Source organism: Columba livia, chromosome 1 (assembly GCF_036013475.1).
Source record: "Columba livia isolate bColLiv1 breed racing homer chromosome 1, bColLiv1.pat.W.v2, whole genome shotgun sequence".
Classification (NCBI taxonomy): Eukaryota; Metazoa; Chordata; class Aves; order Columbiformes; family Columbidae; genus Columba; species Columba livia.
This window is the reverse complement of record NC_088602.1, coordinates 113,143,198-113,170,338: the sequence shown is the minus strand read 5'-3', so window position 1 is coordinate 113,170,338 and position 27,141 is coordinate 113,143,198. Positions and strand designations below refer to the sequence as shown.

At 41.1% G+C, this 27,141-nt stretch overlaps 1 protein-coding gene across 2 annotated transcripts in view; it reads right to left on the bottom strand.

Moving 5' to 3' along the window:
• GPR143 (G protein-coupled receptor 143) overlaps positions 1-19,707 on the bottom strand; it is a 33,004-nt gene extending 13,297 nt beyond the window's left edge. Inside the window, exons 1-8 of one of the 2 annotated variants that reach the window (XM_021287591.2) lie at positions 19,149-19,707; positions 17,392-17,501; positions 14,333-14,427; positions 12,614-12,706; positions 12,007-12,116; positions 10,526-10,634; positions 7,531-7,648; positions 5,833-6,073 (exon numbers count right to left, since the gene is read on the bottom strand). In XM_021287591.2, coding sequence (XP_021143266.1) covers positions 5,833-6,073; positions 7,531-7,648; positions 10,526-10,634; positions 12,007-12,116; positions 12,614-12,706; positions 14,333-14,427; positions 17,392-17,501; positions 19,149-19,392 — 1,120 coding nt within the window. In that variant the 5' untranslated portion in view covers positions 19,393-19,707. Of the gene's footprint in view, positions 1-5,398; positions 6,074-7,530; positions 7,649-10,525; positions 10,635-12,006; positions 12,117-12,613; positions 12,707-14,332; positions 14,428-17,391; positions 17,502-19,148 lie in introns of those variants that run through there. The other variant, XM_005502529.3, reaches the window with a different exon arrangement.
• Between the last annotated feature and the right edge of the window lie 7,434 nt (positions 19,708-27,141).

Genomic DNA, 27,141 nt, shown 5'->3' with positions numbered 1-27,141 from the left:
CACTTCCACTCTGAAGTATTTGTCTCCTCAACCTACACCAGTAAATGTCTGCTGGGAATTCTCCCTCATTATCCTTACTCCATAGTAACATCATTTACCATGCTCACAGTGAACCCCCACACCTGCTGGAATTCCCATGTCCTACACATTTATGCTTTCACCGCGCCATGCAGCTTTCTGGCCTGTACACAGACAAACCCCAGTCTCTGACACCATGGATTTGTTTTATATTAGTACAGCTTCCTAGATGCATTATATATATTTTTTTTTTTCTGAAAATAAGAGTGTGATAGTCATTTGGGCACAAAAGGTACCTTCTGAAATACAGATAACTAACAGATAACTTTTTCTAGTAAGTCTTTAAGACAGTATTGCATTTTTTTTCCTCTCATTCTGCTTGTAAAAGGTACTTGAAAGAAAAAAATGAGATAAATGTAGTCTCAGCCACACAGTCCTGCAGAAGCAAATACCACTAACAATATATTATAGTAATCTCTATGACATGGTAAATTATGTCATTAATTAATGCTGCAATAAATACAACTGGCCTGACCCTGCCTTATCCATATTAACTTGTGAAAACACACAAGTATGAGACACTGAAGGCGCCCATCAAATTTATTTTGTTTTGTTATCAGCTAACCGTTTCACAAAATAATCACTCCCTCAAAACACAGAGAAGCCTGAACTAATTTCCAGGGCTCAAAAACTCCCTAATCCTGAGTACATTCTAATGGAGATTTAGAGCTGAGCTTTCTATGAATACCTCTGAGACATTAATGTTTCTGTATTCTTTAGAAACACAGGCTTTCCTGTGTGTGGACACCACCTTTGAGTCTCACTGATGTTTCCATCAGATTGTGTTTGACCCAATTCACACAGCCCCATTGGCTGCAGCGGAGGGCCAGCAAGGTGACCCATCCCTTCGGCCTTTCAACCCTCACCATAATGATACCATCAACAGCAAAACATCTTCTCAGGGCTTTCAATTACACAGCACACATAAACCACCCCTGCCCATGCTGGTCCTTTCTGTAGATTGAGCCATGCAGGTTCCCAGCCCAGCCAGGTCCTGGCGGTACCACACATTTAAAGACACCAAGCAGGAGCAATGGTCGGGTAGGGTAACCCTAATTCTAAACCATGGGGCTGTCAAGGGCCTGGGGATGGCTACAGTAGTTCTCTTTCCACGTAAAATGGTCCCATTTATTTTCTAGGACTCTTTAAATCTTGCATAGTGCAAGCACACAGAAGCTGGAGACAGCTAGAAAGACACCCGTTCTTGTTAGCTATGTGGAAGAAAGTGCTTTAGTTTGCTTTGGGGTTTTGTTTTGGATGTAAACTCAAAAGCGACTGTCACTTGGGGAATTTTCTCAGCCTTTTGAAAACTTCACCTGCATGTCCCCATACGAGTCAGCTCTTTGAATGTTTCAGAGTTTGCTTAGAGAGGTGCAACGGGAGAACCACCTTTCCATCCAGCTCACACTGTATCCCAGGGAATATAAACCACCCAGGAAAACAAACTCAAATGCACCCCTGGATTTGACTGTGCTCCCTATTTTTCTCTCAGTAAGACTGCATCTGCTTCAGCTGCCAGCTTCAGTGTCCACACAGACGCACGCCTGATCATTAAAGGACGAGCAAGCCAGACATCATCTGATCTGCCTTAAAATTACATTAGCTACTGCGTGGTTTGGTGATTGCCATCTGGGATTACTGCAAACTTGAGGAATCCATGAAAATTAAGAAAATCAGAGAACTTTTCATCACGAATACACAAGGACAGCAAGAATTGCAAGTCAAGTACTGACTGTACTGTATGGATGGGGGGGAGTCACATTTCATATTTCATCTTCTAGCTTTCATTTTCTAGCTTTCTCCATATATTTGGTCTACAAGACCAGGGGAAGGGTTTAATGAGAGGTGTAGTTAGGATTTTGGAACTTGGACATACGGTGGACTTCATAAATGCAGAGCTTTGGTATGCAAGAAGTCTGCCTATTCAAGTGGTTTATGATTTTACTAGTGCTCATATTTCAGCTTTGCAATTAGCCTGAACATCTGGCCAAATAAAAGAATAATTAAATGTATGAGACTGGCAGGTCAAATACAGCCTTTTCCATCAACAAAGAACAGTGAGAAGTGTTTAAAGAATTACAGGATATGAGAGGACACTTTTCCTGGAAGTTTTCATTTTATCTTTGAGGGCTTAAAAATAAGTTTGGGTGAACACAGAGAACACTTACTGTGTATAGAACACTTACTGTGTATGGTTGGATTTGATAAGCTGGCTGGGACACAAGGAGGGTGTTAAATAGAGACAATTCAGCTGCACTGTCCTGTATATGTAGAAACCCTTTTTATGAGATTCCACTGCACCAATTTTATTTCGGTGCATGGATTCAACTACTTTTTTAAATTTACTTTTTTTTTCCCCCCTTCAATAAATTCAGAAAGGCTTTGTTGTGCACTAATATGCCTGAAATAAGCTAAAATTGACAATTGCTGTACTCTCACAACAGTGCTTTATCTATATGTATTTTATTAGACAATAGCTGGTCTTGTTCCCCATTTACTTCTCCCCTGAGTCACACCTTGCTATTCCAGAGAAACAGCTGCATCCCTGCTTGTGACCTGAAGAGCTGTGTGACCAGGGAATAGAGCCTCTCCCACAGACAGTGTAGGATGGGGTCCACGGACTCCGACTGCACCTATGGACTTCAGTATTGACGAGATCTCTCCTCTATCAACCCAAGCCACGTTTGAAACATGCCTTAGAAAACAAATATTCAGGCCAGAGACAAGCATTTCCCACATTCAGCAGAGCCACCTGCCAGAACCCTCCTAAAAATGAGCATATTTGAAGCGATCATAGGCTGGAAATCTAGATGCTGGTATTAACACACTACGATGTCTACACAGATACAAATTGTCATTGAAATAAAAACTAGGATTTGTTTTCTACGTGCTGATAAGCACAAGGTTCCTCTCAGCAAAGAGTGGATGGCACAATTAAGACAGCAGTGTTTAGGTTGGTGTTACAGCTAAACTGTCCAGGCCACGGTGTCTATAGCGTGTCCTCGCTGACCCTTGGAGCACACAGGGTTTCCCCCAAAATGACGCCAGCTGCAGGAGCCTGAGGCTGCCCCGTGATGTGCATGCAGCAAGCACAGGCAGCGGGGGCAGTGGGGAAATGCACCTCCGAAGCTCTCTCCTGATGGGGAGAGGTGGACACCCCCTGCAGCACTTGGAGAACACACTGCTTCACTGAACTGTGGAATGGTTAGGCAAGAATGAGGTCGGGGGGGAGCGGAAATCAAGTATGGTCACGGTTACACATGAGCAGAACCAGCTATGGCCCCATTTTAAACTGTGGAGGAATGCTTCATGTGCATCCACCAGAAGCAGGGAACAGCAGGTAAGGAAACTCTCCTCACACCTACTTCTCTGTAAGTTAAAAAACAGTGTCAATTTGCTCTGCAATGCCCTGTATCACTTTCTCAGCGCATCAGAATTAGGTTAGTTGCCTGTCTTAAGATCTCTGATAAGTCCTAATTTTTCCTTATGACACCCCAATAGATTAGTAATACACAGACCCACCACACGCATCCCAAGGACCATCTGGAAAGAACAAGAAGAGGAGGGGAGCAAAGCGCGGCCCTTGCAGGAGGCTGTCCCAGCACAGGGCTGCCCCAGAACCAGCAGCCCCCCAGCACCCCTCAGGGGATGCTCATGGCCTGTGGGGGCCAGGGCTGGGGCACCATGTCTGCCCCTGTCCCACGTGCACCCTGGAGCAGCAAAATAATGGAGGGATTTGTTATACAGTCCTCTGGCAGGGCATCTTGCTACAACCTGTCACCTCCCATGTGCTTTCGTGTCACATGCTTATTCCTGTGAAGCCAAGAGCCTGTTTACCTGGTTTTAGGGTTTTGCAGCTTGGCCCACACCCTAGCACCTAGTTTACCAACAATTCCACCTCCACTTTCCGTTGCTCTTTTGAAACCTGTTGTGGTGAGTATTGCACAGAAAATATGGTCTCTATTTCAAAAGGGTCGATATAATCTGCTCCCGAGTCCCCGTACTTTCTCTTCATAACTAGCTAGGAGACAAATGGCTGTGACGAAAAGAAAGGATCTGGTGATCTGCCAGTAGTTTTGACAACTAGAACAGCAATATAAAGCTATAAACCCACAAAGGTTTCTATAGGACACAATGTAGAAGATTTGCTACAAACCAACCACAGCTCTGTAATGATCTGCCTAAATTACTGTCTGATTGTTGTTTAACACCTTTGTATCAAACAATTAGTTTAAGAAGGCAATTTATTTTTAAAGGAAAATCAATATTGTTCTGTATAGTTTCTGCTGATCCTGTGTCTCTAACCACCCTGGGACTCCCCTTAGTAACACAGCATCTTAAGCTTCACATTATCATTGCACCAATCTGTCAGCTGCTCTTTAACAATATATTTATTTCTTCTACAATAGCTGGAACTGAACTGGGTTGGAAAAGAAAGGCGTGGACAGCCAGTGAAGTTCAGCCAAAGTGGGTGTGAACAGCATTTGAAAAATAGGGTTTGTTTTATGCCTGGCCCTGGCCTCAGGCTGCAGCGAGGGAGGGAGGTTACCTGGGCTCAAGTGGCTTCCACCGTGCCATCCGTCAAACTGTATTGTAAACAGCTTCCAGTGAAACCAGACTTAAATCGTACTGCTTCTGCCTTTGATATGAAAGCTTGAGGTAGACATGATCATCATTTTTTCCTAACTTTCAACCAATCTGGGAAATTGTTTGGCTATAGGTACTTAGGGCACTGCACCAAAAATAGGCACGTATCTGGGAAAATCAAGAGAATGGATGTAGTATCTCTTCATTCAGGAGATGAAAACATAAAATAGAGCACACCTCAGGGAAAGGACTATTGATTCTACTCATTCTGTTTTTTCTTGAGCACTCAGATCATCTAGGGTTTTTTTTTTTTGCAAATGTTATCTGTTAATGCACCTGCCACTAACAGTCATAATCCTGTTAGACAAGTACATACAAGAATCAAACCAAATTCATACTAAAAAAAATAGTTTGAAGGGTTATTTTTGTTTGAACCAGGAGTGAACAGGAACCATTATTTCTGAAGTGTTTATGAGGTTTAGCCTGGGCTTCATTCTTTTTTAAAAAAAGCCTTTCACTTCCCTAGATAAAACCAAACTCAAAATTCATACAAACAAGCTAAAAGAAGACTATGTCAGTGAGATTCTACACAAACAAATATTTGTACTTATGTCAAAGTCTGCTGCCACTGATGTTTTACTAGTGTCAATGCTGGAAATGGTGTCCCAGAAATCCTAGAGCTGTAATTCTCGGGAAGGAATTTTATGCTGAGCAAGGTAAGCAAGGCAACACATTTAAAACCCCAACATATTAATAGTCCATTTATTTCAACAAAAACTCTTCTGCCACATGGAGGTTACAAGAGAGATTAAAACAAGATGGATGAAAATGAATTGTAAGTAACAGGTGTTTGCAGAGGTATACTTCTGCTGGAAAAGGATCAGGGCTTTATACCTGTTAACACTTCTTCTATAAGGCAAATGAAGACATAAACCATAATATCTGTCCGTCTCACACACTCTTGCTCTCACACACACACCAGTTATAGGAAATTACATCAAGACATTGAGCACAAACCTAATTCTAGAGTACGCAACTGTTCACCCAGTGACATGGTTTTACAAGTCTTGACAACGTGAGAAGTGGGATCCAGCTCTGCGCTTATAAACTACCAGCCCTGGTAGATGGGAGAGCTCCTAGTTAATCTCTCATCACTACTAGTGTTACCTTCAGACAACATGCTTATAGCCTCGTCAGTCTGCTGGCTGTCAGTTGACGGTATCTTCTTTGGATCATGGATGCTGGTTTGGTAGTTCACTGGGGAGGGATAGGCGTTTTCACCCACAGTTGATGAGGACAGTGATTCCCAGGGTATTTCGCTTTTTCGCCATTTCAGGTCCACTCTGCATCCCGTCCAGCCATAGAATGCTAACGTGAAGAGGAAGCCTTGCATCGGATTAAGAACCCCCTAGGAAGGAAAAGGGCAACCGGAGTTATACCAGCAAGGCTCTGTTTCCAACTGTGGCAGAACACCTTCCACGTATTAGCAACTCCCCTTTCACTGAACAATAGCTGTTTTTTAAAATATGCTATTTGCATACAAATTAAAATGTATGTTGTTCCCATTGTGACACAAACAGAGTGAAATGCCACAGTCTGTTGTTCCAATATGCTGAGGCCATTCTAGTGAACAGTAATCACTAAATGGTTTTCTAGCACGGATTTTAGCTGGTCCGTCTTGGTGTATTTTTAACTTTCCCCACGAGCTCTAGACTTTTTAATTCATAAAAGCAAACATTATATTTTTTTACTAGAAGCCAAGTGAAATACATGAGAGTAGACACCAGCATAAACAGTCAAGTTTTTTAAAATAGCAGGAATTGATCTGTCTGAAAATGCTGTAGATTCCTGAGTCATTGAAATTGTCCATCCAAGTGGGATAGCAAAATGGGAAGAGTCACCAAAAAATAAAATCCCAAGTGATTTACAAAAAAATTATCTCTGTTTCCAGTGACATGGGATGCTTGGCAAGTAAATGGCTTTAGCTGTTTCAATTTTTCTCATGAGAAAAGAGCAAATTATTTTTGCATTCCATTTAAATAGTAGCTCAGTTCCTAGACCTGACCTCTTGCTCTCCAGGTAAGCAAGAGCAAGGTCCCTGTCACATCCATGTGTTCGCTCCTTGTCAGAGTGGGATGTTGTATCACATCAGTTGCATCACTTAACCCTTCAATACAAAGCTGCTCAAGGGCTTAAGTACACAAAGCGTGCTCAGGCCTCACAAGTATTTAACAGCTTCAGAATAAACTCATTTGGAAAAGGACCTGCAGTATCACCTCTGAAAAATCTCCTCTCAGATATTACAATAGGAGAAAAGAGGGTAGGCTACAGTAAGAGGCCAGCATCTTACAGCTATTTTTGTTGTGTTGCTTTCAAGATTTTTCACGTATTTGTCCCCAGATAATTACCCCAAAGTCACTATATAAGATGCAATTATTCTTTATAATAAAGAAAACACTAGTCAAAAACAGAGAATTACCAAAAAATGCCCATTTTATTGGGTAACCTTCAGGAATTGTGAGCTAAAGCTTTGTAGCTTGCATTACGGCAGAGGTTAGCAAGGTTAGACTAGAAATCTTTGTAGTGGTCTGTTCTGGATCTTAAAATGGGAAGCAATGCTCATGGAGAGACTGCATACTTCAGTTAATGGGAGAAAAAGTTTGCCTTTTGTACATTTTTGGCAAAGTTTATTTGTGAAAAGCACTCCCAGTGACTGCTCCTTCCTCTCTCTTACTTTCTGCTTTTCTTTCTCAATTTTCAGAGTGTTTATACCCCCCAAAATCATAAACCACCCACTACACTGGTGCTGTTCCACCATCTTATAAAAGTGATTTCTAAGACTAAGCAATGTCACAGCTGACCTACCATTATAACCCATGTGATCAGAGCAGCACTTCTGATGTTTTTCAGGGGCATGTCGTTGATATCTGGCTGCATTTCAAGGTAGAACAAAAGGCTCTCATTGATGATATTGGATGACCAGCTATTGCGGGAATAAAGAAGGGGAAGAGAACAAGACAGTTATATATATATGTGTATATGTATATGCAAAATATGCTTTACTTTCAAATTATAGAAATTAGGATCACTAGTAAGGAGAGTGAGATTTATTTTAATGGTTAAGTCTCAATCTAAAGGGACCAGTAGGTGTCTGAGTTCAAAAACCAGACACCTGCCAGCCCAGGCCTAGAGAAAGAAATCAATATAACAAACAAACAACAACCTGATCATCTGAGCTTGCTGCAGAACAGTAAATTGCAGGATAAAACTGGGACAATAAACAACTGTGACCCATAACAGGAACATCATGCATGCTGACTTCTTTTGCTTGTGTCTTAAAAGGATAGTCCTCACAGATAAGGAAACTAAATACATGCTTGGGTGTTGTAAAAGGCTGCAGAAACTCTAGCTGGAGTTGGAATTTCAGGGTTAGGTTACAGCAGTCTTTCAAAATGTGCATAAAAAACTCTACAACACAAAAGCAAAGCTGACTTTAAAATCCTTGAAAATGCCATCAACTGTTTGGAATAAAGGTAATTTCTGTTTCCAAAGAAGGATTAGCATAACCAAACCTCATCCTGTGAAAGAAACTGAGGATATTCTACACGAAATAAAGGTTATAGTAAATGGCTATATCTTCTCATGATTTACAAACAGTCAGACAAGCATTTCTTTATAGTTCTACTGCAGTGTCAGAAAGGAAATCATCAGCATTCATGCTATACTTTCTAATGGGTTTTATACATATCCATTCTGCAATTATTTGTTAACACAGTGCAAAATGTCTTGCTATGCCCTCCCTGCAGACATCTCTTCTACCCCATGTTGCCCCAACCTGCCGTCTTCGACTAACTCATCTCATTTTTGACCCCTGAGAGGGAATGGTATCTTCCCCAAGCTTCTGAGATGGGACTGCCTCAGCTTTTTCCCTGCTGTAAACTTTGAAACAGTTTTTATACTCTACAGCTTATTTTTCATCAGAAGAACAAAACCGAACACTAGAGCTGCGTTTATTTGGGTTTTTTTTTAATAGGAAAGCCCAGAATGTGACCGAATAGAAATAAACATATGTCCCCACTGTGTCCTTGGGGGACTGATCCCTTCCTTCACGCTTGCTCCCAGACCAGCAAGCTGGCCACCATTCCTTAGGTTGCAATGCACTTCTGTGGTGCCTCTGGGTTCCACAATAAGGCTCGCTCTTTCCACAGCCCTGGAGGCCTGGCTAAATCTCTGCTCCTCATTATTTCAACAGTTTCCAGGAAGCCATGCTGCAGGCTTGTGCGCTGCTGTCTCTCTCACCGCTCCTGCTGGCTACCCCACCCTTCACACTAGAAACTTCTCTCCTGAGCCAAGTGGATTTTGTTATTCACCAAGAAAAGATCATCATTTCCCTCCAGAGCACCCCAGTATACAGCAGCCAGGAGAAGACCAAAAGGCAGTCTTTCTCCCTGCTCAGCCGTTTAAAACAATGTAACATGCATTAATCACAGATTCATAGAATCATTTTGTTTGGAAAACCATGTTCAAACCATGTCCCTAAGAACCTCATCTATGCATCTTTTAAATACCTCCAGGGATGGTGATTCCACCACTTCTCTGGGGAGCCTGTTCCAGTGCCTGACAACCCTTTCTGTGAAGGAATTTTTCCTCATATCCAATCTGAACCTCCCTTGGCACAACTTGAGACTGTTTCCTCTTGTTCCATGACTTTCTACTTGGGAGAAGAGACCAGCACCCTCCATGCTACAACCTCCTTTCAGGTAGTTGTAGAGAGCGATAAGGTCTCCCCTCAGCCTCCTCTTCTCCAAACTAAATAACCCACCTGTGTGTAAAAAAGATAAGTAGTTGTAGAGACTGTGAAGTTTGTTCAAGCCACTTCACTACTCCAGGACCTTTTCCTTCCCCCCCCATCACTTACGTCACCCATACAGGTAGTAAACATTTCACTGCAGTGACCACTTCTCGCCAGGTCATTGCACAGACCCTTATAGAGTGGATCATCACCCCTTCTGGTGCCTTTATTGCTGTCTGATAATCATGAGAATGCAGCAAAAACTTCTCCAAAAACAGGCCCTATTTCAGCTCAGTTTTGCTGTGTGCATCCAGTACATCTGGTTACAGTCACCACTCCACTGGACAGTGCTGCTGGAGCAGAGGCGCAGTGATTTGGGGATGGTGTGGGCACCCGCCCTCCTTCTCCACTCCCTTTGCTCCCTCCCTTCTCTCCTCCCTATCTATTTCCTTTCCTACCCCAAAGTACTGTTTTAATGGGGGAAGATGAAATATTAAAAAAAAAGAAAAAAAAAACATTAAATGATCCCCAGTTTCACACACGATCATACAGAGATTTCTTTTCTGGCAAATAACCCTGTATTGCCAGAAGGTATCCATGCTCTTTTCTCACTCTTGGGACCTGCAGACCACAGAGGTGGCTGCATCACAGTCAGGGCCATGAAGGCAGTCTTAGAAGCGTATTTGTTGTAGGCTTTCAATGGTGTGTTTGATGACAAGAGGCTCTGAGAAATCTTGAGTACAGAAAGCCATATAGCAGCCCACAGTGCTGGGGAGCTGCTGTTCCAGATAGCTTTAGGCTGTGGGCAAATATTATTTTTGGTTTTGCCTATTGTTTCTTGTGGTTATTGTTTTCCTGTTGGTTAAACATCATTTCCTCACAGACTTGTGATGCTACATGAGTGATTCAGCTAGTTGGTGAAGTAGTTTAGAACTACTTCTTCCTTAGACACCTTCCCTTCCAAGCATAAAGACAAGCAAATGAAGCAATCCATCAGACTCTACTTTTGTCCCTGACCCTCTCTAGCTGGAAAAAAGGCAGTTTAAACCAAAACAATGCACCTCTTACCAAATAACGAATACCAGCATAATTTTGAAGAAGCGGATCTGGATCTCTGTCCCTAGACGTCTCTCATTTTCTGTGTAAATCCCTTGTCTCCCCTTCAGTAAGGAGGCAACTGGAAAGTATACAATGATGTTCATTAATAAACGTGCTCCTTGTTAGTTATAGGCACAAGGATCCAGAAAAGAGATCTCTGTAAAGGTGGAACAAAGGAATGGATGGATTTGTCTCCAGCAGCAGTGCAGAAGCTGGAAGGACCGTCATCAAGGAATCTCATACATAGCCCAACACTAAAGGAAAAGAAGTGCATCTATTATGGATTCCAAAAATGAGTGATATCCCACTAGCTCTTTTTTCTTTTCTCAATCCCACTGAAAATAGAAAATATTACGGTCCACGTACTTTTCTTCTATAACAAAAGGTAGTGCTTACAACATCTATGTAATGTGTAATATAATGATAGATTTATTATGCTGATGTTTAGACTAAAATAAAATACATTCTATCCTGTTATGCACATTTCATTGTGCAATTGATACAGCATTGGCTACACCTCTAAATCTCGAAGGTGTATTTTCAGCAAAAATAGATAGTTATGCCACCTTGCAAGATATCACAAGGAACACACATATGTACAAACACAGATACACTCAGTGTGTATTTTCCCATAAAAACAGCAACATTTTATAGGAACAACTTTTTAAAGGAACAGCTATTCCTTTGAAAATGAGTATTACCGAGGGACACAGGATAGATGAGATGAAGACTGAACTGAGAATACAGTTCAGTCTTCATGTGAATACAAATTCTGTTGCCGTTTTTAAATATTCAATGTGTAGATGATGAGTATGAATTCAGGTACTGCAAACATCTGGCACTGATCACATTACATGCAAAGAATGCATTGAATCTGTGGCCTTTTTTCAGTCTCATTTCTTCAAAGCACTGGATAATAAATTAAATGGGAACCTCAAGATCTCATCTGAATTGTGAACAATTCCCATTTGTTTCGTAATCTCAGAATCAGAAGTAACAAAATTCTGATCATACTTTATTATTTTTTTAGCTCCAGGGCTGCCAAGAATTTAAATCAACTGTCATATCTCACCAACATTATCCTTAAACCAGAATAAATTACATTCCAAAATCCAGATTAGTACTGATACTACAGTAAAGCATCCACTATACACTGCCTAATACACATCAAATCAAGAGTAACTGAGTAACATAGAAACACCTTTGCCAATCTGCAGTAAAGGTTTATAACAGCATAATTCGAGTATGTCATCAGAGTGTGTCTCTAGGGCAAATTTCCCTTCTAGATGGTATCTTCATTTCAGTAGGCAATTCCCTCCCACCCTTTGCTGTATCTTTATGATTTAATGAGGAGCTATCCCACATCATTGAATACCCAGGCATGATGTTTTACAGTGTTGTTATGTTGTTAAATAACACATACTGATCCATGCTGGCCATTAGGAACATACCTGCTGATACTGTCCTCCTAAACAGGATTGGGTTCACCACCAGCACTAGCAGCAGGGGGACATAGGTTGTGACATAATGTGGGATTGCATGCTCCAAGCCATTTTCACAGCTGAGAAAAAAAATCATCAACAGCTTATAATTTTTTTTTCCACATGTGATAGTTCTGGCTATGTCATATACATCATCTTTATCTTAAAAAAAAAAAAAAAAATTAAGGAATTAAGCGAACAGATGCTAAACTTTTGGTTCACAGACCTTCATGACCAGATCATATGGGACACAAAGTTGATTTTTAGTATGCGCTGTCTGTGTATTTTTTTTCAAATTTAATGGAACAAATACAAAGCTAAAAAAAGGAGTATGAGAACAATGGCTCATAGCAGCAGCTATATCACAGTGCTGCACCATGTCCAAGTGCCTAACATACTTCTTCAGACCCCCTTACAACCCAGGCAGGTACTTCTAGAATACTCACTCAGTGGGATGCGCTTGTCAGAGATCAAAAAAGCCCAGCATTTGGATCCCTGTCTCTAAAGCTGACTGAAAGCCATTCAAACGGCCAGACACCACTAGGATTTTGCATTCTGTCCCTAGAGCCCTGCTTACCTGGAGAGAGAAGGGTAGTAGAGCAGCGCAATTCCCTCCACGCAGAGCAGCACCGCGAGGCCCCACGTCATCATGTGGTACAGCACAATCGTACTGCAGGCACCGAACAGGACAGGTGTAATTAAAAATACTAACTTTCTTACTTTCCACATTGCAAAACAAAAACAGGGCCCTCACTGAAACAGAGACATGAAATGGTGCAGAACAAACATTGGCAGGACAATAAACTAAGGACAGCAGGTGGGGTGGAGGAGCCCCTTCAGAAGAAGGATGAGCCAAAGCAGCTGTTCAGGCTTGCACACAGAAGTCCTGTGTCCTCCAGCCTGTACGGTGGAAAGCCTTTTTAGCAGGGCATGTTACGACAGGACAAGGGGTAATGGTTTTAAACTAGAAGAGGGGAGATTTGGGTTAGACATGAGAACGAAATTTTTTACAATGAGGGTGGTGAAACACTGGCCCAGGTTGCCCAGAGAGGTGGTAGATGTCCCATCCCTGGAGACATTCCAGGCCAGGCTGGATGGGGCTCTGAGCAACCTGATCTAGTTGAAGATGTCCCTGCTCAGTGCAGGGGGTTGGACTAGGTGCCCTTTGAAGGTCCCTGCCAATCTAAACTGTTCTATGATTCTATGATTATCTCCAAATGTCCAGAAGGAACCCCTGCATCCTTCATTTGTCCCACAGAGAGCAAATTATGGGATTAAAACTTGAGAATGGAGCTGAGCAGTCAAATAAACCACGCTTCTATAATTTGCAGAGACTTATGTTTAACTTTCAGAGTTGAATAATGTTCCCATCTGCGTGTGTAGGAAGTCTTCTGTTGTTTACTCTGATCTCAGAATAAAGCCCAAATACATGTGATATTTTTTTTTTTATTTTTTCTGGTCAATAGGGATGGGGAAAGGAGGTAGGTCCCAGTTGTGTCAGACTAGAAATATGGGACTTCACAAGACCAAGTTTATGCTCCACAGGCTGAAGTTAACTCAAAAATCCCCACACTGATAACTTCTGCTGAATGAACCATGTCTCCAGTACCTGATTGCTCAGTATCATCTGGGAAGAGAGTCACTTAATTCCATGGTTGGCAGTAGCAACTGAAGGTCATTTTGCCCTTCTAACAACCAACTTAGAAACACCTTATATTTTCTGTTCCGCATTAAAGCATGGTACTTTTTAAAGGGTTTAGCTGTTTTTGTTGCAGGCATTGCAGAAAAATATATAGTAAGTATGTATCATTCTTAAAAACTTTACAAACGTGATCAGAAGTGTAATAATGACCACACTGAGAAGTGAATAAAACAGAAAATCTGAGAAAAAAAAATGGAGAATGAGCTATATGAAATTCAGCATTTAGCCTCTCCCACTTTTTAATTTTCAGGATAGCACTTCTTTTTTGCCAGAAGAATCAGTTTCAGGTACAGAGTAGGGACAAAACTAGTTACCTCATTGCAATAAAGTTTATAGAGCCTGATCTGCTCCCTATTTTTCCAAAGGTTAAATGAATTCCTTTATATTTAAATTCCAGTTGGACATAAACGATCAATATCTGAGCATTGCACTGGCAATTTAAACACTTAGCACACCACCCATCCATAGCATTACCTGGTAACTGTATCAACATCAGATGTTTGTAAAAGCTTCAATTGTACATTTATATAGTTGCAAACATGGACATACAGTGTTGGAAGAAAAAAACCAAATTCAGAGTGTTAACTCTGGTACCTCAGTCCAGCTGATCTTCTTATCACCAAGTAAGAATCAACAGCGTAGCAAAACAACCACCAGAAGCCAGCACTGTACAACAGCTGGATCCACATCTGCAGGGGGAAAAAAAAAGCCAAATGTCACAGCTGCTTCTCAAGTACCACTGGGGACAGGGGAGGGACTCCAGCCTTTAGCCTGGTGATTTGTTCTTTAAAAGTGTGCATTTTCCAGCTGAGATTATAAAGTATGAAATCTTACTCAAAATCACAGGAACAGCTTTGCTGTAGTCAACAGGTCAAGCCATAGGTAAATTGAACAGCGTTTGCTTTAACAGCTTATTCTGTTGTTCAGAAAACCTGTTATTTACTTCTCCAGTCCTAACCCTCAATGTTGTAAGCAAAGCCTAAAGAAATTTATATGGTGAGAATGTTTTAATTTTAGGTTAAAATTTTAGTAGTTTCTCAGTAGCTGAGATCAGTCATCATCACAGGGTGCCTGTGCATCCTGGGTTCTGCATGTGATGGGCATTTTCTCCATGCACAAGAACCCAATTCAAGGAACATTTATTGAGGAAAAAATAAAAAAAAAGATCATTAACAAAAATATCACTTATCCTCTGGAAAAATTATTGATAGTGAACTCCCTGACTGGTTTCTTCAATAAAAATCCAAAGGAAAAAGGTTTAAGTTGATTTAAATTCCACGGTGCTCATGAGCTGACCCTATGCATTTTTCTCATGAGCCTATATGAGATAAGGGAACTTTCTTTGCTGCTGTTTCTAAATTCCACATTTCTTCTCCATAGGAACTGTCTCTTTGTAACAGTCTGGAACTATTTTAATATTGAGATTACCTTGCCTCTGAGGTCTCTTTCACTTCTTATCTGAATATCCTTTATCACAGATCCATAGTAGCATCATTTTACAGCTGGAAACCAACATAGTTGTTACTGAGCCAAATGTCAGTGAATAGCAATCTACCATTCCTTCTTCCAAAAGGCAAATCAAGCTGGGAAATATTTCCTTTCACCATGGGTGTAGACCCTGCCTTTAGTCATTTGTAGTGTGAATTATTCAGTATTTAATTCAAACACCATGACATTTTCCTAGTGCACAGGAGCCAGAAAAGAATATTCCAGTCTTCCTTCTACGGCACTTTATCCATAGCACTCAGTGTGTAACTTCATCTGTACTTTCACATATTTGCTGCAGTTGAAAATGCTCAATTTCCTATACACACACACACACATACAAAAATAAACTGCAAGGTCTTTCCACCCAGAAAATTCAACATAGACAATACTATCTCCAAAAATAGTATAAATTGGATGCACTTAAAATCTTCATGTGCTACCTCACTTTTTAGCAAAATGACACATCTTGCTACAGTGCCCGAGAGGTTACTCCCCTGCAAACCAGAGGGTGTTATTCAAAGGAAATGCCTAAAGGCCTCACTGTTTGGAGTTTGTATTGGCTTGTGGTTAAGTGAAATAAAACAACAGTATTAAAGGAAAAATAAAATAGAATCAGAAACGTTTTATTAACTCACATGGGAATATGTGAGGGGAAGTGAGTTGAAGGAGGGTTATTTTTCATTCCAATATTATTAAACCTAAATTTAGCAAATTACTCAAATTACAGCACTTTGCTGGAGCACAAGAAAGACAAAATAAAAATTGTGGTAGACCACTATGCTGCTCACCATCTAACCTGAGATCCAAACGAAAAACAGTCTGCATACCGTATCTTTGCCACTGTTTAAAATATTTTTTGCTGAGGGCCAGAAAGTGAAATATAAAACATGGGGAAACATGTTTGGGGTTTTTTTGTTTTCTTTTGTTTTGTGTTAATAGGATGTTCTTGCTACAAGTTTTCTCTTCTTCAAAGAAAGAAAATCAATATTTGCATCTAATAAGCAAAACTTAAAATATCATGACAGAATTGAGAATCAATAGATGTATAAAACTGGTAGTTGCTTCTATAGCACAACACTGTCATTTCTGAAATTGTCATTATATAGGCATATAAGGTACAGTGAGTTGCATTTTGACACATGTTGTTTTATTTTAAAACTATCGGAGCTGAGTAATTTTGTTTATGTGCAGTATATCCTATTCTATATTACAAACTTTGAATTGTGAAGCTAATACTGTTATTGCTCGTGTATTAATACACTGGGCACCCTATGTTCCTATTGAATGATCTGTCTTATTTGTCATTCTCCGTGTTTTGGTAAAAAGCATGGCCTTTTTCTCTTGTACAGTAATCTCCAATCACATTTCTCACACAGTACTATGATTGTAATGTGTCAAATTGAGTTTTAATCTGCACTGTTGGAATTCATTTACATTTTCTTATTCTTGCTTTTTAATCCAGAAGATACTTTATTAGATGTAGCCAGATGCAGTCATTGGATGCCCATATAAGCAGCAACCTGAGCTGTAATCCTACATGGCAGGGACAGACTTTCTGCCAGCAGCTTTCCGTCTTTGGGAATATTTCTCCTGCAATCCCTCTGTGTTGCAAACACACACCATCACACTGCAAAAGCTGCCCGAGTTGCTGGTTTTGGTCGGTCCCCACTGCCACCACCGCACAGGCTGTGATTTCGGGCAGAGGAGGTAGGCAGATACCCGGGAGCTGCTGGGGCAGTAGTGATGCTGTGCCCACGATAAACCAAACCACTGGTTCTCCAGCTCGTTCAGAAATGTCTATACCCTTGAGCCTCCATATCCCTGACCTTGCTACAGGTGTGCCCTCCGCTATCCCAGCACTCCTGAGACGAGTGAGTAGTACAAAACACTCGGGACGAGTCTGATCCACTCTGCCCTGTGCCCTCGTGTGCACCCTGCAGCATCCAGCACCCTGCAGCATCGCCCAACCTGCCCGCCCTGATCTGGGTTTTCGGAAGGAAGCATGAATGCACTTGCAGGGGTGTGGCAGAGGCTGAAACCATCATATCCAGGCTCTGACTCACAGCCCGATTTCCTCTCGGGCACTGTGGTTTGCCTTTCTGACTCCCCAGGTGGAGGGATTGTTATCTGGTGCAGGAGGAAGGCAAGACGATCTCGGTACCTACCGCACTCCCCACGCAGAAAGCAGAAGGCCACATGTCGGTCCCGTTCACCACAGAAATGTTAGCTATGAAGCTTGGGAAGCCCAGCCATATACTTGATCTGAAGATTATACCTAAAGAAAAAAAAATCTATTAATGCTTTGAATCTGCTGGCATGATTTTAGTCACATGCTTCTCCCCGGCCACATATTTTACATCGTGGCCCAGATTTTGTGCATCCACAGGAAGGCTGTGGCTGCAGAGGAGTACAGCAGGAAGAACTGTGCCATTTAAACATCGGTGTCACTGCTCAGGGAAAGTGGCCCCAAGAGTCTGACACTGCTTGGACTTGAAATCTTATGTAGATTAAAGTCTCACTTACTTTCAGATACTGTCACACACATCCTTAAAATAAATTGGGTAGCATTTAACAGATTGACATAAAACAGTAACTATTGATTTACAATTTTAACAGCATATATTCATATGTTAATGTTTATTTCTCTATAATCCCTCATTGCAGAAAAAAATATATTTCTTACTTTTCCCTGCCTTCATTTTTGCAAGCAGCTCTTTTCCTCTCTGTCACAGGACTAAACAAAACAGGTCTTTTAAAAATTAACTTAGAGTTTGTTAGTGAAATTTTCTGGTTTGCTTGAAATAGGCATTAAGGCACCAACATATAGCAGAACAAATCCAGGACCTTTCCCACCAAGAAAGAATGGCTTCCCACCCACCAAGTGAGTCTAATTCAAAGACAATGATGGACAAATAGTTTGAGTTTGCCAGTGAAAGAGAAAGGGAGAAAAATAAGTTTATCTATTGCTAGCCTCATCTGACTGAAAGAACCTTTTCCAGTTGAATGTATGTGTTTTTTCCATATGTCTCTTTCTTTATTTCCCCTTCTATTGTTTGGTTTTGTATCGGTACTTATTATGTACCATGAGAGAACCTGGCTAGGTGTGAAAGAGGAAAAGACCTGAAATCCCACTTCCTCCTCAGGCAGCGAGAGAGACCCACAAAACAACATGACTTCTGTTATCTAATGTGAGGGAAAGAATGCTATTGTAGAAACAAACTCATCCTGTATTTTCACAGCATGTCTCATGGTGATTTATCCCTAATTTAGCAGTAAATGCCATAAACTGACAGGACAGAATTAGACACATTAGTTTCATTTTGACTCATGAGCTTTGTTTTACTGTCTGTTGGTTTATTCCTCCAATCTATCAGGCAGGGGTTGGGCAGCAGGTTGTCCTTGATAAGGGAGCTTCGCTCACATTTCAGAAGCCTGTGTCCAGCGTGGCCTGTGTACAGCTGCAATTCACATTTGTTTGCTCTCGATATCATGTGCCCAGAGAAGCGGCTGGCACACGAAAAAGGTGGCAAGCTTTGTTTTAAAAACACATAGGAAGTATTTTTCAAACGTAGTCCAAGGACCAGCTAAGCGTTTGATGTCAGCTTTAGTTTTATATGAGCTGCCTTGCCTCCACTTTTATGCCTTATTCTGAGAACCTGCCAAAGTTCTGGATTTTATTTGTTTTAAAACAGAGATTTTGGTGCAGATTTGCCAAGACTTTTTATTTCTAGAACATCACTATTAAACAAGACCTTTCTCCCCCAAAAGCCCGTCATTTTCTGATCTCAGTCCAAATCTTTCTGCAAATACATACATCATTTTTCCCTCAGAAATCTCTGTTGTCCACTCACCAGCTTCGTTTGGCCATGGTACCTCAGAGCAATAAGAGCCTGCTACAGCAAGGGTGAGGAACATCACTTACCTAAGCCACCAAGGATGTCACAAATGGAGATAAGGAGAAGGATGGTGGAAGAGGAGGAGGCTTTGAGCATCTTCCATGGGGTCTGTCCCTTCTTTGGCAGGAGCTGCAGGATGGTCAGTAGCAGACTGACGGAGGCACTGCCAATGCAAACTCCGCAGAAGACTTCAGGCTGGAAGTTCACCACCAGCTGTGTGGCTGCATCCCTGTTCGGGCAGCAGTAGGTTTCTAACCTGGGAGAAGCCATGAAGCACCCAGCTGGTTGAGGGGCCCCACGAGCAGAAGAAAACGCTGCCGCTTTCCCAAGGCAGCGTTCACTTTTTCTTCACCCTTCCCATTAGTCCGTGGCGGTGAGAATCACGCGATTGATGGATCATGTGCTCTGGCTGCTGCTGCTAGAAGTAAATCCCCTAGAGCTGCCTTTCTCAGACTCTCCTACCAAGGAGATCAGATCCGAACAAGAAAACACAGTGTAATCTGAAACATGCCCCATGCTTGCTCAGAGCCATTGGCAACACTTCACTCACATATTTCTGCTTGCACAGTGCATGATACAGGAAGACTTAAACTCACCAGAGCAGTGAAGGTGGTTTAAAATAAACATGGATGCAGATACCAAAGGAGAAGCATTACATTTTAATTGTGTTTCTCTTTAGTCCCATCCCACACAGCACTCTTTAATGATTTTAAATTATTTTAAAAGATGAGTCCAGACACAGGCAATCCCAGCCATTGCAGGGAGGAACAGGACTACGAAACCACACCCTAACCCAAATCTAAATTTTGGTGATCCAACCCACCCATCCCTGTAATTAAAATTAGAAACACGATATCCTATCACTGTAGAAAGCTATTACATTTAGGAAGACAATATTAACTTCATCCTACTTCAACCACAAGCACAAAAATCTTCTCTTTAGTCTGTACTGTATGCGTTGGATCAGCATGACATGGAAAATTCCAGGACTTTTGATTTCTTGAGAATATTTATTTAGTTATTTATTTGGTAAGGGTTTAATATGAAAACACTAATATGACCTGCAATATTTGTTTGTACTTCATAAGCTAGACAATATCCTTTAAGTCAGGGGTCCTACTAGGCACAGGAGTAAATCGTCACAACCATAAACACAAAAATTACCTCTCCCCTTTCAGCTGAGTTTCAAACTCCTTGCACCCGCCCTCACCTCCAGAAAACTTGTTTGTAGGAACATGCTCAGGAAATACAGAAGGGACCACTGCCAACTTGAAATGAACTGGATGTTAAATAACACAGTCATGGATTTTATAATTAGTCCTTATAAGAACAAATGACCAAGCATTTTTTTTTTTTCCCAACGGCCCAGCTTATAATATTAGCAGAAATCACAACAGTCTGATGAATTACAGTGGGACATTTTGTGTGCAGGGGTTATAAAACAGAGGCTTCAGTAAACAGCCAACAGTCCTGAGTAAAACGGTACCTGCGGAGTTCTTCATTACACAGGACATCTCATACACTTGACCCCAGCACAAGAACAAACACTACAAAGCCCACCAGTCTGCTGACCGCTGGTGGGGCAGTGCAGCCTCTCGGTGCGTGGTGGCCACAGTAGGGCTTGGGTGGCAGCTGGAGCGCAGGCACCTCCTGCGTCCTCCCAGCCTCTACCCAGGGGACTGCCCAGTGCTGGGCTCCACCTGCCTCACCTGAGGAATCATAGAATCAGAGTAGTTTTGGTTGGAAGGGACCTTCAAAGGGCATCTAGTCCAACCCCCCTGCAATGAGCAGGGACATCTTCAACTAGGTCAGATTGCTCAGATGGATGTCAGCTTGCAGATTCAGGCTCCTACACACAAGTGCCTATACATCAAGAAGGTGTCTGAATTCTGTAACGGGAATTTAGGCACAAACATCAAAGACTCTGAAATCCAGGCAGCTGATTTTGAAGCTGAATGTTACCTGGACACTTTTGCTGCTTTCCAGCACACGGAGATTTTCCTGCTCCATGGATGAGGACAGGTAAGTGATCTGAACGTTGCAAACCTATATTTTGTTACTACCATGAATACAAAAAATATACTGAGGGCAGCAAGGCTGTGAACCAGATTGCCCTGCCCCAGAAATACAAACTCTTGTTGAGGTAAAGAAGGATACCTATGCTCTGTTGTGAATGCAAGGCTGGGACTCCTCAGACTTCATTCCACCTTTGCTGGAACAGCAGTGCATGGAGTTGCCACCTCTCTGTCAAGAAACTGCATTGCAGTCTACCTGGCTACTAAAGAGCAAAAATTACACCTCCACAGAGGCAGATCATTATTTAAAATAAAGCCATCATGTACCACATATACAATGCAAATATATATAAATTAAAATAAATTATGTTTGCTCTCATTTGAAGGTAAATGTATATTGTCTGGCTTAGAACAGCAAAACTTTCAGATTATTAGACAGAAAGATAAATTGTTGAATAGAAGCCTTTCACTTCCACTAACAGTTTCTAAAATTGTTAGCCTCACTACTCCTGTTGCCATTTTCCTTCCTTCAAAAAATCTGAAAAGCACGTCAAGTTGTTATCCTGACAGTTTTCTAGTTTGCTCCTGTGGATTTACCCTTTCATTATTTTAACTTCTCCCTCATTTTTATTCAGCTACTTCAAAGGTATTTTCATTCCTCAATTGTAGTCTTATATTCTGTATCCTTCTCTCCACAATTTTGCCATCTGTGCACCCTATTTTTATTGCTTTACTTCTCTGAGGGGAAAATTACTTTTTTAACTTCATCTTCTGGGTCCCTTCCCTCCTGCTCTCCCAGGAGTTGATTACACAGTCACTTACAAAGAGAGTAAGTGATTTTTATTAGAAGCAAAGCATATGACCCGTAGCATACAAAAAGAATATAAAGTGACTCATGCGTGAATGGAAACCTGCCATGATACAAGTAAATGTGTCTTTACATGTGAACAACTGAGGCTGAATGGGAGATAGATCTGCCAAACTCATGAGCCACCCAATATCTCAACTGGTAAGACCTAGCTAGTCTCTGGCCCTTGTTGATAGGCTCAGAGTATAAGGTCAGAATAGTCAAAGAAAATCAAAGCTGGTTTGTCAGTCTTACACCTGAGATTCATTTGGCTTCTCACGATTATGAAAGTAAGAGGATAAAGCCTGGGGAAAAAAGGTGAAGGAAACAGAAAAGTTATGAAAGAAAGTTAGAAAAGAGTTACTTTGCCTTGTTAAGGTACACTATTTAGTATTCACTAAAACTCACATCGTTCTACAGACCCTAATTCTCTTCCCGCTGAAATTATTGACATAGTTCCCATTGCTGCCAGTGGCACAAAACAGACCCACAAATACAGCGTGCCTTTCATTTTGTACCAAGGCAGGATCTCAATTAAGCAAATGGTGTAAGCTGGAGACAACCATTAGCACACATACAAGAAACATTACAAAACTCCCCTGGTATTGCAAATAGTAATCAATCGAACACAAAGCATTAAGTACAACATTACACAACACTGAAAATTCCAGCCTTGGTTTTGTGCATTGGCAATGGTGTGATCAAGAATGAGAAAAACACTGTGTCCCTTGCAAGGACAACGGGCATGTACTCCATACACACAGCTTTTAGAAACATATACTCGTGCCCTCCTTGGACCTGGGATGTACTGTTTCCGTCCAGTCCACGTTCATCGTTAAGATGAAACACTGGCTTGCCTGCTTCTAAGGGAAAGCAACCGGTTTACGAAAATATGACAGGCATGCATTTCTGCTGTTAAGGAGTGTACTACAGCTTGTGCTTGTGTGTGCACTTACAGACACTTTAATCGCTCTTTTAATTAAATCTGGGACTATAGCACTGGTTTACAAAGGCAAAGGAAATTTATGGAGATAGAGACAGAGGAGAATTTATTTTTGTTTGCATGTGCTCATGTTTGCAATGCATCACTGCCTGAATTTACAACTCTCAGTTAAGATCACAGAATCACAGAATCATTTTGGTTGGAAAAGACCCTCGGGAGTCCAACCGTTAACCCAACACCGTCACTAGACCATGTTCCGAAGAACCTCATCTCTGTGTCTGTCTTAGCTACTTTACAAAAATAAAAACTATATTTTGTCAATGGTTCCTGATATCATAGTCTTTTACACATTACCTGACACAGCATTTCCCAAACTGGTGAAAGCTGGGTTTGTCTTCAAGCTAAATGGATGCACTAAAACGAGTTATGAACTCCCCAGCAGATCCTGCAATGCATTCTTAAAGGCCTTGACTTATAAATCTTCTATAGTCTAAGCATTGTGCTTAATTTTATCCACACAGAGTTCCTGCTATTAGATATACTTTGGAAGAAACTATATGTCCTTCCCATATTTATCCGTACCAATTTTTAAAGCTAACTTTAAACTGGCTTTTCATTCAATGTACAACTTAAATAAACAGGGAAATCCACACCCCTTATTTTCAATTTTTTTTCGTAAATTTAGGCAGTAATATTGAAACCATGGTGATATTCAAAGCGTAACATCTGTCATGATTATAACAGCTACAGACTACATTAAAAACAAAACTGGAAGAAAACCAAAGGTATTGCTTCCTTTCCCTCAGTGATTTGAATATAATTATAGAGTTGTAAATCATTAATTCACATGTAACGATGGTGAACATTAATTTAAAATGATAAGAATGAATATATCTCCTTTGCACAAAAATAATGCTTGAGCTTTTTGTTTTCTTTAAGAATAAAAACATAAATACGTGAAATGAGTGTGCATTCAAACAGCTTGATAATTGTGAATGGTGCGTATTTGACTGCTGCAATCGTGTTACACATATTTTACTGACTTGTTATACACCTTCTCCTGGGAAATGTTATCCCACCTGACTTTTGTTAAGAAACGAACACAAATTATTGAAACTGTGTCTATTATGGATTTAAATTATTAAACAAGGTTTATATGGCCAAAGTACAAAGTAACTGAGTAGAAAAACGCATCTATAAGCTGGATAAAACAATTTTTGCTTAGGGATTGGAAGAACAAATTCCCTGATGCCAATGCTAAGAATGTTACAGTCTCTGAACCTGCAATAAGACAGATTTTGTGGCCATGTTTCTGGACAAATTCTACCATTAATCATTGCCATCACTATATTAGTTTCCAGAACAAAAAGATACCTCCTATTCAGCATACATGTAATACAGAGACCTTGTCCCACACCTCCACAGTCTACATGAGACACAGTTTGCGTAGGGACTGCCTGATGAAAAAAATACTGTGAAAAGAAATAATATTATCCTCTCCACACACATTGATATTGAAAATTGGATCTTAATTTTTATAAATGTGCAGAGGGTACCCTGCTCGACAAAGATGGTGAATGTCTATCCTGTTCTCGGTAGCTTCCAAAGGTGTCCTAGGCCCCACTACTTCTGCACTTTTAGAGGTTACATTACTTGGTTCCCCTCCAGAGAAATTAGGTGGGATATGCTTATATCCTTGTTATGGTTGCTGGACTGTGGGATCTTGTTAAATTGTATCTCCCATCACCCAGAAGTTGTATTTTCAAAGCCCATTAGCACTGGAAAATTATCACATAAAACCTCTATTCCCAGGCCAGTCTATGTAACCAAAACAGAATACATTATAGCACTAATTTCAAGCTCTTATAATGCAAGAAATCTCCAAGCCTCTGTTAATTAAATTGCTAAATATGTCAGTGTACTGTGGCCAGTAAGATGGTCTTGTTGAATGCTGAAACCAAGTATTGAAGGGAATTCTGACAAAGTGTGCAGTCACCACAGGGACCAGTCGATGCTCCCCTTTGAAACTCCATCAGCACCACTGGGTTTCTTCCCTCCCCAGCAGCTGCATGGCCAGCAGTCAGCTCTGCAGCATCTTGGGATGGGGTGAAGGAAAGCTGCCACCTTTGTCTTCACAAATTGTTGTCTGGTAGCTTCTGAAATGAGCAGACGGCCCACAAGCATGCCTTAGCTGGCTCACGGAATCAAGAGGAAACTCAACAATAACAACAGACACATGATAGTGCAGGAAGCACTTAAGATCCACTCTTGATTTTTCTGTTCCTCAAGACTGAAGATCATGACTTCATTGTCAGAGGTGGGCTTAGAATCATAGAATCATTTTGGTTGGAAGAGACCCTCCAGATCATCGAGTCCAACGATAGCCTAATTCTAGCACTAAACCATGTCCCTAAGAACCTCCTCTATACGTCTTTTAAACACCTTCAGGGATGGCAACTCCACCACTTCCCTGGGCATCCTGTTCCAGTGCTTCACAGTCCAGAGTGGACAGAGTAATGAGGCTAACCCCACAGCATCTGAAGTAGTTTACTGGATATACTCTTCAGGCGGGTAACATGGCTGCACTATACATCTATATTAAAGCTTGGCTGCCTCAGCTACTGCCATTGGTCAGCTTCCTGGGAGCGTGACTCCAAGAAAACAGGTGGTCCTAAAACAGCTTCAGAAAAATGCAGTGTTCTGAAAGAAATCCTCTGTGTACCTTTAATACTACATAATTCAGTCTTTCAAAAGAAATTAACCTTTGGAATTGTAACAGGATCTGTGTTATTACAGAAGATGTGCAATAAAACCACCCCCAACCCCGAAGCTGTTTCCTCAGGATGTTACTAACAATGTCCCACTGACACGAGTACACTCTGCACTGTAGACAAAATTCACACTAGCAAAGCAGTTACCTCCCACAGCAGCCTTCTCCTTTCGAAGTCTAACACAAGCCAGGAAAAGCTAATCTGAAATGCTGGCACTTTTTGTCACTTGTATGACTTGGTAGGATTCCCTTAAACTTCCCATCAACTGCAATCTGTTCTGCCTTGGTCTTCTGAGAGAGAAGACCACAACTACAATATAAGGTGGCATAGGAGCCTATGGGGAGGTGTCATGCACAGAAAGAACTTCTGCCCCTGTGGACTCCTGGGCATGCTCAGTCACCAAATTTGTGTAGTATCACAGGTCTGGCACTGCTGGACCATAGTCTCTTGTGCATAGCTGATGCTTTAGGGCAAACTGCTATAGCATTACTAAAACAAACAAACAAAACCATTTACTTCATGCTGTCATGCTGCATGCATGGTTAGATGGACTCTCACAAGATGCTACATTCTATGACCTCCACCTGGACACAATTCATATTCTGTGTATCCAAGCAGAGGGTAGAAAGGTCATTTTGTAATAAAGGAATTGTGTCTATTTATAGAATGCACTGAGAGATTTATTTACACATTGCTGATAGGCAGAAAAAAAGGAAGGTCTGTTTGGGGTTAGCTAGCAAATGAAGACGAAGTCCAAGTGAAAAACACCAGATTATAAGGGTTTTGTCTGCTCTCATGCATATTCTGGCCTCTTGCTATTTATCTACCCTTTTCAAAGCCTTCACAGCATTCTCTGCAAAAAGAGCATTTGAAACCCTCCCTTTGGCATTTTCCCTGATCATCCTTGCTCCAGTGATCATCTTCATCAGGTACAGAATTCAGATATAACATGCTGTGGTATCAGAGTCTGAATGCACTAAAGACTGCTTGTTAGCCTCTGAGTGTATGTGACGTTGTGAGAATATGTAAGAATTGAACAAAGTTTGAATCAAAAACTTCAGGGGTATAGAAATACCAGAGTATCCTAAGACATGCTATTCTTTCACGAATTTCAGCCTTATAAAAAGCCTTAGAGAACACAGAAGCTTTGTTATGTGGTCCTAAGGAACTGAAGAAGTCAACATATATTTGAGCATTTATCTGAAAGGCTAAGAACTTCTAAGGTTTCTCCAGCACTAATTATGTGCTGATGAAGCCCTATTTGCAATACAGGAGAAACAAGACACACTTGAGAAAGGTTTCTAAAATGCCTAAATCACACAGGAGACATCCAGCTGGAGTTTTTTAACATGTTATTTTTTATTCTGGGAAAATGAATAATTTGTTGAAATCAAAGTGTTTTGAAGAAGAACAGGATTATGCCGAATCCATCAGAAGAAACGT